This window comes from Scophthalmus maximus, chromosome 7 (assembly GCF_022379125.1).
Source record: "Scophthalmus maximus strain ysfricsl-2021 chromosome 7, ASM2237912v1, whole genome shotgun sequence".
Classification (NCBI taxonomy): Eukaryota; Metazoa; Chordata; class Actinopteri; order Pleuronectiformes; family Scophthalmidae; genus Scophthalmus; species Scophthalmus maximus.
The window spans coordinates 17,326,621-17,340,000 of NC_061521.1; the positions used below are offsets into that span (position 1 = coordinate 17,326,621).

At 46.4% G+C, this 13,380-nt stretch overlaps 1 protein-coding gene across 5 annotated transcripts in view; it reads right to left on the reverse strand.

Annotated features, from left to right (window-relative positions):
• The window catches only part of LOC118315083 (genetic suppressor element 1), a 36,736-nt gene that overhangs the window by 3,680 nt on the left and 19,676 nt on the right, over positions 1-13,380 (reverse strand). For 3 of the 5 annotated variants that reach the window (XM_035642063.2, XM_035642065.2, XM_035642068.2), the window contains exons 2-12: positions 9,698-9,877; positions 8,127-8,326; positions 5,704-5,870; positions 5,333-5,533; positions 4,621-4,776; positions 3,527-3,816; positions 2,513-2,825; positions 1,790-2,385; positions 1,506-1,618; positions 1,125-1,404; positions 51-164 (exon numbers count right to left, since the gene is read on the reverse strand). In XM_035642063.2, coding sequence (XP_035497956.2) covers positions 51-164; positions 1,125-1,404; positions 1,506-1,618; positions 1,790-2,385; positions 2,513-2,825; positions 3,527-3,816; positions 4,621-4,776; positions 5,333-5,533; positions 5,704-5,870; positions 8,127-8,326; positions 9,698-9,877 — 2,610 coding nt within the window. Of the gene's footprint in view, positions 1-50; positions 165-1,124; positions 1,405-1,505; positions 1,619-1,789; positions 2,386-2,512; positions 2,826-3,526; positions 3,817-4,620; positions 4,777-5,332; positions 5,534-5,703; positions 5,871-8,126; positions 8,327-9,697; positions 9,878-11,968; positions 12,077-13,380 lie in introns of those variants that run through there. The other 2 variants (XM_035642066.2, XM_035642064.2) reach the window with 2 other exon arrangements.

The window sequence follows — 13,380 nt, forward strand, 5'->3', positions numbered from 1 at the left end:
TGTGTGTGATTGTGTGTGATTGTGTGTTTGTAGCTGCTCATGTGTCTCACCAGATGAGGGAGCAGGAGGACTGCTACATGGAGGTAAAGGATTATATCTGAGAGTGTCCAAAGTCACAGTTTTCCTCTGGATAGCCCTCAGCAGCTCCTCTGCCCTCTCCTTATCTACAGAGGGAAAAGGACAGAATGAGAACACCCGTCATTCATTCATAAAAACAGGAGGACTTAAAGAATTGACTGGGACTAGGAGCTGATGGAAAAGGTAAGCAAATGAATAATCTGAGGTGATGTCCACGGCAACGCCATCGCAGACAGACTACAGCCTCAACATCTAAATTGAATAAAGGCTCATAATTTTTAGTTTGTACCAGTGTTTACCCCAAACGTTTTTGTTTTTTTCCAGAAGAACAGTTCATTTATACAGATTTAACCCGAATAATGTCCCCTATTCTTCCACAAGATAATTATCAAGGTTGTACAGTAAACTAGGTTCTCCAGTAACATAGAAAAAGAAAAGAGAAAAATCTGTCTAAATGAGCTGCTCATTATGCACCAGTGTCATTCTAAGTATTTCACCTTTTCTTCTTTTTTTATCAGATTTGTAAGGTTTATTTTAAAAATTCATAATAATACGCATTTTCAATGGAAATTACCCCTTTTTCTAAAAGGAGTTAATAGAAAATAATGAGTGCTACTTATATTCAACATTGCATACACAGTATTTACATAAAGTATATGCCCACAAAAAGTTACTGTATTAGTGAATAATATTACAAAACCCCTGCAATGCTTTAAAATTATTCAAAAATCTAAATCTAAATATTTCATTTTGCTCATTTTTTATTCATACAATGAAATGCATTAGTTTAATGACGTTTTATACTACTATTCTGAAAGGCTGTAGATTAAAATCAATCCTTGCTGTAGAAAGTAGAAAACCCTGCTACAAACAGCTCTCCAGATTTCTCCTAACTTCACTTTCCTCTCATCCCTCCTACATCCTTGGTAAATAGCAAAACTGAGAGAAACTGAATGTTGTATTTTTCCACAGGGAATCACCAGAACAACCTGTGCAGAGAGCAGAGTAGCACGTAGGATGTGTGTGGATACTAAACAGGTTGTTACCTCTCCTCTGCTGTGGGCTGACATGCGAAAGGTTAAACATAAGGAGGAAGTCTTTTTTCTCCTCCAGTTCAGTGGTGCGGTCCATCTGCTCGGCAGAATACGGGGTAGTTAAGGGAGTAGTAGGTGTTGAAGGTGAAGAGGACTTTCTCTTGCCCTGGACGGCCGGCGGAGAGAGGCTGCGCTCCCTCATCATCCTCCTCCGCTTTCTCCTTTTCTGCACCAGCAGCTCATCGCGATGGGCCCGCGTGGTCAGACCACACACGCGCAGAAAGTCCACTTTCTTTGAAGAGAGGGATTTGGGCAGGTCAATATCACTCAAACCAAAGAAACTTCAAACTTCAAACTTGCAATGAATGCACGTGTGTGCCTGTATTCATGCACCTCAGACGAAGTGTCCAGTTTGAGCGGGGGCTGTTCTGTCACTCTCCTCAGATGGGCCTTCACCTCCTCGTCGTCGCTCTCATCATATGACTCGTCCAGGTCATAGTAATAACCTGATAAGAGCACAGCAAGACAGAAATTATCTTTCATCATAAAGAAAATTGCAGGCCTACAGGCTAGTTTTTAATGGCACAAGCAACCATTCCCTACAGTCATCTCTTCTGCCCATCTCTCCCCTACTGCTAATAAATCCCCCATTTATCGTCTTCCATCATCTTGCTCACCTCCCTCTCTGGCTTCCCTCCTCCTCCTCTCCTCGAGGTCGAGCTTGCTGAGCAGCCGGCGGTGCTGTTGGAGAACCTCGTCGTACACCAACATGCTGTCGGGAGCCTGACTCTGTCGCTCCCTCACCGGAGACAGAGAGGCTTCTTTGCAACGTCCCCCCAGGTCAGTGCGAGGGATGGACAGAGGTGTGCAGGATCTCTGGTGTAGGTTATTGGTGTGATGCTTGTGGTAGAGACTCTGGATGGCTCTCTCCTGCTCAGCCCTGTTCCAGGACTCATGTAAACTAGCCCCCCTCTGTGAAGGGTACCTCTCTGGGCCTTCTGCCCTCTTCCTGCCTCCCTCTTCCAGCTTATCCCCCCAGTTTATCGGGGGTCTGTCGGCCCTTGTCAGGCCGGGAGGCGGTCGACTCGGCGGTGTTGGAGGGTTGAGTTTTCTGCGCGAGTCTGCAGGTGTGTCGACAAGGGAAGCTGGGTTCCACAGTGTAGTCGGAGGGACCGGAGGATGATGGTGACCTTTCGGGGAGATAAGAGGAGGTGGAGCACCGAGGCAGGAGGGTACATCTTTGTTGCCTGGGTTGTGATGGACTGCACTGTTTCTGTTTTGGACAATAGAAAGCACAACACATTCAGACACTCGTTGAGATTCAGAGTCCGGCAACACTGCGTGACATCGCAGAAGGAGTACAAATCATTTTCTGAAGCTAGTTTATTTGGTATTCTCACCTGTGGATGTCCCTCCTTGGATCCATCCCTTTCCCTGGTGATCTGAGGCCCCGCTCCAGCATACCCTCCCTCTCCTGCCCTTGCACTCGATGCCTTGTTAACCAGGCCTCCTCACTGGCCCTCTGGGTCGTCATGGCGGCTGCCAGAGCTCCATGGATCCCTCCAGCAGCAGCAGCATAATGCTTCCCCAGGTGAGAAGGCACCAGGCTGGGAACTGCGTGTGGGATCGAGCCCCTGGAGGAGTGATGGCCAGTCTGCAGGGGCAGAGGTTTAGGTGCTGGGAAAGCTGGATGCTCAGAATCCTTGAGTTTATCTGGAGAACCCATAGAAAACATGAATTAGCTCTTGAACATGTAGATGTCTGTGCAGACATATGGATGAAAAACAAAAAAATCTTTTTAATAATATTTTGATATTTATTTAGTCAATCATTCTACATCTTAAACTGTAGTTTATACAATTTACACTTTAATACTTTAATACTTATATATATACTATATAATACTAATATAATACTAATATTTTATACTTTGTACATTTATTTGTAATCCACACTTGAGGTACAGTCAAAGGCCTATTACACAGTAATCGAGATGAGACCTGAGGGCCAAAGTTTGGGTAAAACCCGCGGAGAGAATAAAACCTACAGGGTTCTTCCTCTGGGTAGCATGCACATGTCGATTTAATTTCAATCTGTCAATTACATTCTTATATTTATTTTATACAAATGGAAAATTTGGCATGGAAAATGTCACACTGAGTTCATGAGAATATAGCGGGAAAATCTCCAAAAGATTCACCCCTCACCTGAATGTTCTGGAGATTTTCCTTCTGTTGTGAACAATTCTGACTCAGACAATCTCCTGCTGGGTTCTTCATACGTGAACCACAAACCCAATTTTCTGGACATTTTGCGGAGTTCATGTCTGAACACTACTACACAGAACAACAGTGCGTGCTTTGTGTGTGTGTGTGTGTGTGTGTGTGTGAGTGTGTGTGTGTGTGTGTGTGTACCCAATCTGTTTGGGGTCAGCCTCTCCCCTGGCCTGGTCCTGTCGTCCGGTGGTGCCCTCCGAGCCTGCAACTCAGCCAGGTAGTGGCTCTCTGCCGCTCTGACCATCTGCTGCTGTCTCTCCCTCTGCCTCTCCTTCTGTCTGTCCAGCTCTCTCTCCCTCTCCTCCTCCCGCTCTCTCTCCCTCTCTCGCTCCCGCTCTCGCTCCAGCCCTGCCTCGCGCTCCCTTTCTTTCTCTCGTTCACGCTCTTGCTCTCTCTCTCGTTGGCGGAGCTCATTCTCCATCTGTAGCCTGTGGGGGAGGTTGACAAGTATGCACACACAACACACAACACACACACACACACACACACACGCACAGGGGGAGAAGGTGAGAGATGCAACACCCAACATGAGGCAGATATTAACCACACACTGGTGAACCTCACACAAACATTTTTGCCCAAACATACACACTCACGCAGAAACACACACAAGTATGCACACACACTCTCCATTTACCATGAGGAAAATAATCCACACGCAGCATGACTGAGCGAGAGCAGATGAACACTTAATAGGTATCCACAGGAAAAGGACACACGCGCGCACACACATACACACAAAACAGAGGACATTCACCAGCAATCAATAGCACACAAACAAACCTACATGATATGCAGAAGCTATTTCAGAACCAGACAATATATACCATCCATTCAAAACACAAACCTTTCCCTGTACAGTACTGTGAAACTGAGGAAGGTACACAAAGCTCTGACAGAAGATGAAAAGACAGAGAGGCTGGGAAAAAGGAAAAGACTTCCTAATGTGCATGTGTAAGGGTCTTTGTGTATGCAGTCGCTTAAATGTGTATGGATATGCAGTGTGTAATATTGTGTGTGTGTGCGTGTGTGTGTGTGTGTGTGTGTGTGTGTGTGTGTGTGTTCGTGTATATGAAGGGTGAGTGTGATGAGTGTATAGGAGGTACTGTGGAGTGTGTTCTAAAAATACCACACACTCAGCAACCGGTGCTTACCCAACAGAGAGAAATTGCACAGCCCCAAGAAGAGTGGAAAAGAGAGAGAAAGAAAGAAAGAAAGAAAGAAAGAGTTACCTCTCAGCCAATGCTGCGTGGTTTAGTTCTCCGGGGTAGCGGCCTCCAGGCAGGTGCAAGTGGAGGGCAGAGGGGTGCATAGGAGAGAAGGCGCCTCCTGCAGGCACAGAGTAGAACTGTGACCGCAGCGCAGAAAGACACAGAGACTCCTCCATCCTACGAGAGACGGACGAGAGGCAAACCAATCAGACCGCTGTACGACTACTACTGTCTGAACGGGCCAGGTGTGGCAGTGGAAGGATAAGTTTGAGTGAAAGTCGTATTCACAAGAGTATTGTGTGTACCACGTTTAGTCTGGCTAAAACTTGATGTGTCACAGGTACAGTGGTAGGAGTATATGTAAAAGGAGAATTTGGTGCAAATTCTGTTGTGCCCTTGTGTTTAGTCCTGTGAAACAATGGTGTGTTTAGCATCAGTAGTGTCACCTTGGTAAATCCATATAGAAGCGTAGCTTAGCATTTGTCCCCTGATGTTCCCAAATTCCCCTTAAGTTTCCCCTCAAAAGTATTGTTACACAAGTAATGTACTCTATCTGCCTGCTCCGGCACCTAACTTAAGGTACAAAATCCTGAGATACCAGAATTTTTACAGCTGCATCTTTAAACTAAAGTCTTAATGTCTTGTCTTGATTAAAATTCAAACTGAGGTTGTGTGTGTGACTACACGACAGGAGCTCATGGGACTGAGGAGGAGTTGGAGGTGGGGTTTTTACCTTGGTAAGGACAGAGGGTGGTGAAGGTAGGCGGGGTGATAGTAAGCAGCAGCAGCTGCTGCAGCATGGGCGGCAGCGGCAGGGTCGAGACTCAGGGGTAAAGAGGCCAACCGCAGGTCATCTGAGGTGGCGAAGGGCCGGAGTGCTCTCAGGTATTCCTCTGGGACGGCACCCACAGGGTGCATCTGCCCAGGCAAACTGCTGAAACATGATGCAGTGTTAATGTGTCACACTGTCTCTGATAATATGCATTTGAACAAAAGAAAAACCACTTCATGTGGCTTCAGAAGTTTGATAAAGGGATTTTATGGTTAATAATAAAATAAGTCTCGTGCTAATACCATCAAACTATGACTGTGTGTCCCGCTCACCTGAGGCTCTGTAGTCTGGAGTTTTGCATGATGGAGCTAGGAGTGAGGCCAAATTGGTGTGCCAGTGGGTGATTGGAGGGGATGGGTGGAGTTCTCTTGTCCTGCTGTGGCTGGGTGCTCTCAGCACCCGCCCTCTCCCGGCCGAGTCCCTGAACACCCGGCTCAACCTGGCAGCGAGACAGACGGTGCGAGAGCAGACATTACTATGTATATCCGTGAGAAGTTGAGGAAAATAGGAAAAAGGGGAAATGAGAAGGGGCTACTGGGTAACAACCCCCCCGCAAGCTACACCCAGAGACTCAGCGGAGTGGAACAGTGGGTCTGATATGTCATAACTGGTCAAGATCAAAGTGGAAAGATGATCCTTATATCGGGCCAACTGCTCTCTCCTTCATTGCTCCATTGAGCTTTTCACTCGCAGGATTTGGTCGCCACAACACTGCAATTGATCCTCACTCGCTTATAGTAAAATTCCAACCCTCAAATCACCACCATGGAAGTGGTGGAAAAACATTAATTTTTAAAAGTGTATGCTTCCCGAACTTGCATAAACAAGATTTCAGAAAAGATTATGTGTGCAACCATTGATACAACCATCTGTAAGTTTCCCGTGCTCGTCCGACCACATTGATGAGACCAATCCCAGTTGTTTCGGTTCCCGTGACACAGTGCAAAACATATGGAAATCCTTACATGACAACATCACACTCCACACAGATAAAGTCAGAGAATCATTATGAACCATAATTTCTGTTCAGATTTGATTACATGTCAGCCGATAGCTGATAGATATTTCAGTCTGGTCTGACCTACAGACTGACATTGCCTGACATCACAGAGCCCCACATCCAGCTGGCCAAATCTTTTTTTTAAACATATTCCTTAATACCAACACTGGGACCAGGGCGACATTGTAGAGAAAGTGTTGGAGGACAGATATATTTCCAGAATTAAGAAGAAATAACTGTCAGGAAACCTTTGACTACAGAATGTTGATGACAAGAAGACATACATTAATGCACACGTGCCGTGTGTTTAACGTTGTTGCTACAGTAACAGACGGCAGTACAGGTCAGATGGAAACCACAAACAAAACACCTCTCCCAGCAACATCCAATCTGCTACCTTGGCTTTACACAACAAAAGACTGAAATATCTGTGCTTTGAATATGTTTGAATAGTTTTGAATGTGTCACTTGTAAAAAGCCAGATTCAAACCAGTGATGAACCATATCTGCCTCTCTATCATTCAGCGATGTACTCTTGTTCAAAATGAGAAGGGGAGGCAACACACAAAGTGTCTATAGACCAACCATCACGTTCTGTGACCTCTGACCCTGCTGGCAGCCAACAGCCTTCACAGATGCAGCAATAAACTCAGTCTGTGTCTTTTGCTTAAAACGTCCTTTTGCTGTCTTTCTGCATACAGAAAGGACAAATACTGAAACTACAGAAACCTTTAGAGCCCTCGCTCCTCTCTCGGTCGCTCTCCTGGTCATTCTTAATTTTCCTTTCGTAACATCCTATTCTCTATTTTCCTGCCTCCCTTCCTCCTTCTTTCTCTGAATGTCTGAATGGGAGCCCCAGGCCGGCAGAGCCACAGAGTGCTCTTTGTGAAGGGGGAGAAAGGCAGCTCTGATCCAGGGGGAAGTGGCTACTGTGGGGGCTAACCCCTGCATTGTGTGAGGGGCCTGGTTCCTCGCCCCAGCTTAAATTCACCCACACAACCACAAGCAAACACATCCACAGACACTCACACACACATCCACGGGTCCCTCTTCACATCCTAAGCCTTTTGTGGTGAAGGGTCAAGTACACACACACACACACACACACACACACACACACACACACACACACACACACACACACACACACACACACACACACACACACACACACACACACACACACACACACACACACACACACACACACACACACACTCTGCAGGAAGCTGAACACAATAGGTGCCAGTCTTTGCAGCCTCCAGTGTTTCTTTACAAACCCCTCGTGTTGTTGAAAAAAACATGGACTGATTAGAGAGAGAGAAGAGGGCACGAGGAGGAGAAGTGAATGCATGAAAATGAAAGAATTAGACAAGACGGAGAAAGAGAGGAAGCAGGGGAGAAATGACAAACACAAGAGGGGTGGCTAGTTTTGACAGTTTGATGTTGACAAGCACTGAGACCATTTCTTTAATGGCGGGAGCAGCAGCAGGAAGGATAAGGACGACAGAAGAGACAGATGAGAGAAAGTGAAAGTGAAAGAGAAAGAGAGAGATGAGGTCAGGAGAAACCAGCAAAACAGGGGAACAGGAAGTTCAGATACAGAGAGAGAGCACAGCAGATGTCTTGTCTCAAACTCGTCTGGAACACCAGCAGGTACGACGGTTTGGTTAAACGTCTTCTCTCATCTCTTACCTGTCGTCCGTCAGCTCTCCACAGGCCGTTGCTGGTCTTGGTGGGGGCAATGGTTACTACAGGAGGAGTGCTGGGGACACCGTGGCCCCTGGTTTGGCCCAGGAGGGATCCTACAGAGCCCCGCTTCGGCGTGCTGACTGGCGAGCTGTGGCTGGTGGCCGGGGAAGAGACTGGAGACGACTCACCACTGAGGACAGAACCTGAGGAGGGGAGAGATGGGGAATAAACTGAAACTATCAGACCACGGATCAGATTAGAACAATTTCAAGATCAAACAATCCCCCTGGGACATAACACAGACGGTGTGTGAAAAGAGAAATGTCGTTTTTTTTAGTCAGCATGCTGGCCTGTGAAGAGGTCAGCAGTGATTGACGAAACAGATTCAAGTGGAATGTTTCAGAAATAAAGGAAAAGTGTAAAAAGATCCAGGAGATACAAGACATCAGGTTGCAAGATAAAAGTGTGTGTGTGTGTGTGTGTGTGTGTGTGTGTGTGAGCACGCTGATCATAGAGAACAAAAGAAGGGTGTCATAAATGAGTGTCAGATAAAGGCTGGGCTGTGACATGGCAAAGGGGGAGGTGTTAAATGTGATAAAGAGAGAGAATGTGTGTGTTGTCCTCAACATTCACTCCACCATTACTCCATTACTGTAACACTCACTAATCAGTGTACACTCACAGGAACTCAAACACGTTCGGCAGAGACGGTAAGGAGGAGGAAATAATGAGATGGAGAAAAGGTGGGAGAAGAGAAAGAGCTGCAGGGAGAGAGCGAAACGGGAAAACAAGATGGTGATAGGGTGTGGGGGAGAGAGAGGGAGAGGGAAAGAGAGAGAATAAGAGAGAGAGAGAGAGAGAGAGAGCTTGTTATAATTGGCCGTAATTAGATTCTCATTATTAGGAGATGAATGGGAACGGATGAAGGAAGAGACAGAGAGGGAGAGGTCGGAATAGGTCAGCTCTTATCCAACACCTTCATTAGGATACCAACGAGCTGAGCGAGGACACACACACACACACACACACACAGACACACACACACACACACACACACATCCCATTAATCGACACAACACAACCGTGGTCTGTCAAACGATCTACTTGCACAGTTACTGGTACTGTGTCACAGTAAACTACAGTATCTACTTTTCAGGGGAAGCAGCGATCCTGGCTCTGTCCAGAGATACCGTAGCAAGAATCCTCTCCCAGCATCTCCGAAGCTCCGTGATCAACAGGTCACAACGTGTTTGTTTTAAGTGTGAAAATGTCAAGATGTGGCTTTACAGGTGCAAAAGCTTTCTCAGCATTAAAATTGTGTATTTCCCCCCAAAAATTTAGAATTCCTTTTAATTTTGTTTGTTTTCACAGTTCAGTTTCAAACCTGGTACCAGTATTAGAGGGTGCTGTTTTTCGGTTGTGACCATTGAAGAACAGTCTGCATGTGTGTGTGTGTGTGTGTGTCGGCGTGTGTGTGTGTCTGTGCATGCGTGTTTAGTGCCATGTTAGCTCTCCAGGGTGTGGAGCCGCTGGAGGCAGTTTTTTTTTTTTAAGGAGGTTAGATCACCACTCACCTCTGGGATCCTCAGCCTGTTTGGCCAGTTTACGCAGAGCAGCAGCGAATCCAGAGTTTCCAGATTGGGCAACCGCGTTCCCATTGGTTAGTGGGCTGAGGGGACTGACAGTGGCCGTGGTGCGAGTTGCCGTGGAGATCATTCCTAATGATGGTGATTTATTGGACTCATGGTTCATACCTGAGGAGGAGAGTGGGAGGAGAGATGTGAGGTTCATCGTTGGTTAATGTCTCAAAATTAAACAGGGACCGTCGTGTTTGCAGAAGGTGTGCGAGTCTTCTGTCAACTAATGAATTTAAATACCTCCCAATTTTAAGAATGATGTGCGTGTGTGTGTGTGTGTGTGTGTGTGTTCCTGCCTTTGTGTCTGGACATCATAGTGAGTATATATGAATGCATGGGTCAGCTCCACGAGAGACAAAGTGGAGCGAGTGGAGCTGTGTCAAACAGAGCAGTGACCCTAATAGCAAATCACACACATGAGTGCACACATGTCCATTTCCTCAAGGGAGCCAGTCAACACATCTTAAGACCTCTGGAGTGTCTAAACGCAAACATTGTAAGGTATCACCACATCACACACACACACAAACGCACACACCTAACTAACACTTGTCAAACATCTGAACAGTGGACATAGTTTGAGCAAACGTGGCTGGAGTAACCTTTGTCTTCACCCTCTACCCTCTTACTGACCCACTAATGTTAATTACAGCTGGAAATAGCCAGCAGACCCCCCCCCCCCCCCGCCTGCTACAGCAATGACCTCATTACCACCACGACACACACACACACACACACACACAACCACCTTTCATGTAAACATACATACACACACACACACACACACACACACACACCACTGGAGGAACAAACAAACAACCATAGCTGTGGACACACTCATGAAAAATTCATGTGCACATTGAACACCATAACCGAATGTTCAGCTCATCACACAGATGACTCTGAAGAAGAGGAAGAACAGTGGCAAGTCAGATCTCGGAGTTTGCAAATGGAGAGTGTGATAAGTCTCATGTGGACAGGCGTCACAGTTTGACGTCTACCTGCAACCTGCCAGTCTTCACGTGGGTGAGCGCAAACACGCAGACGGACAGCAAGGGGAGAGTGAGGGACAAACGCCAAACCTCAAAGTAAGTGAACATAAGTTGGAGATTGACACGGGGGTGCCGTATGAAATCATCTAGACCATCTGAGAAACATCTCTACTGCCATTGCCACTTAGACACACACACACACACACACACACACACACACACACACACACACACACACACACACACACACACACACACACACACACACACACACACACACACACACACACACACACACACACACACACACACACACACACACACACACACACACTTCCTCTGCATGTCTCCAAATCATAAAACCAACCATTAGAGCTAAATATAAGTTTGAAAAAGCTCTTGGAGGTTTCACGACCCTGCCAGCTAATGAAAAAGCTTCCCTTTCTCTGCTTGTTACCAACTTCTGTACAGCGGCGCTGACAAATAACAAACAGTCTGTCAACCTTCATCCAACTGCACCGGAGGACATAAACGTGTGTACGGTGTACAGTGAACGTGTATTTAGCTTCTGACATGAAGGTATTTATGCATGGCAAGATTAAAGGCAACGCAAGTTGTTCTCTTCTTTCTTTTTTTTTAAATTGAACTATTTAATTCTCTTCCTTCTTCACGCCGTTTTCCTTTACTTCTTCAGCTTCACTAATGTATTTACATGTCAAGTAAATTGAAATTGAAACTGACAGGACAGAAAGGGAAAGAGAGATGAAGAGAGTACGAGCCCAGGTCCTGACAGGCTGCGTGAGTGTGTGTCTATATCCCTGTCTCTGCTGAGCCCAGCAGTCAAGGGAGCGATGATAAGACAGTTTCTATCGACTCTTTCTCTCCCTCCCTCCCTCCCTCCTCTCTACTCACTCACTCTTTCTTTCCTTCCTTCCTCTCTCTCTCTCTCTCTCTCTCTCTCTCTCTCTCTCTCTCTCTCCCTCTCTCTCTGTTATCTCAGCATACTGGAGCTTATTTAACAAAAGCCAACACACATAATCTCCTCTCTGTTTCTTGCTTTTCTTTCTTCCTTCTTTCTACAATCTTTTCTTACAGGCTAGTCTTCTGATATTTATCCATGTCATTCACACACGCGCGGCACACATACAAAGACAAACACGCACATACTAACATATGCATGTGCACATAATTCAGACATGAAAACAGACACACTCACCCTCCCACTCACTGTTCCCCTCCTGCCCGTCGTCTTTCTGCTCCTCTGTGAGACTCTTTCTCCCTCTCCCTCTCAGCCCTGCAGCTGCTACGTGGTCACGTGACCTCTTTTCTATCCACTCCCCCCACCACCACCCCTCCCCCTCCTCATCCTCCTCCTCCTCCTCCTCTCCATCCACCGCCCTCCTCCTGCTCCTCCTTCCCCTCCCTCTCCATCTACCACCCTCTCGCTTCTTTGTCACTCTTTTATCTTTACATTTTCTCTCTCTCTCTCTCTCTCTCTCTCTAACTGTGCTCTCTGTCGTTTTCTTTTCTCCCTTCCTTCTTCATCTTTCCTCGTTCTGGCTCTCACCCCTGGGAGGGTTTCTGTGGTGGCAGTGGTTGAGAAGTGGGGGGGTGAGAAGAAGGAGGAGGGTTGAGGGGATGACGGGGAGGGTGAGTGTGTGGTTTAAGCTTTGTGCGCGTGTGTGTGTGTGTGTGTGTGTGTGTGTGTGTGTTTGGCAGAGGCTATGGTGTTAACCCTCCATCCATCACTCTGTCTATCTGCTAGTCAGCTCTGTCTGCTTTGGGGCTAGGGGTGAGTTTGTTGGAGTGGGGGTGGGCGGTCGGGCTATGACCCATCACCCTTTCACCCTTAATGCAAATTAAGACATTTAACTCCCTTTAGGGATCTTGTTTTTTTTAAAGCGATGACCGAAAAGGTAAACACGACCAAAAGGCCATATTAGTGGCTCCATGTTCATTGGAGAAAAGAAAACTGTTGGTTGGAGGAACAAGAGGAGAGATGACCTCAGCCGTTACAGCTGTTGGGAACTTTTCAGATTCAGTTTGTGGGGGTTTCTACATGGACACAAATTAAAACACAATATTGCAGTGAAGGCACAGGGGTTATCCCCCTTGTGTCTTAAATCCAACATTGTCCACAGCTTTGAACAGCATCATATCCTTAGATAGATAGAACGTAACGATGGCCTCAGTCACCTCTTTCCATCGTTTGCCTTTTCTTTCATATTTTTTGGACTGCTCTAATTCATTGGTCAACTACAGTTAATGTTGTCGGGACCACGTGAGGTACAGATGAGTGAAAGACTTTTAGCATGTTCCTTCACACGCTTCCTTTTGAGGTGACTGAATAGATTCGTTTTCCCTCTAAAAGTGCTGACCGTTCACTGCCTGACAAATTTTACAGATAACTTCGCTCAGACAAATATCTGACAGTGCGCAGCCGAACCACTGACCAATACTTCATGCACGAGTCCCTACACACATAAAGCAAAAAGCACAGCCATTCATTAGGCGATCATTCTGTGTGTTTGTGAGCGTAGCATGGATCCGCGTTATTTGGGGGTGGATCAGCAACAGTTGCTACAATAGTAAAACATCACAAATTGCTATGATTTGCCTGGAAAGTAC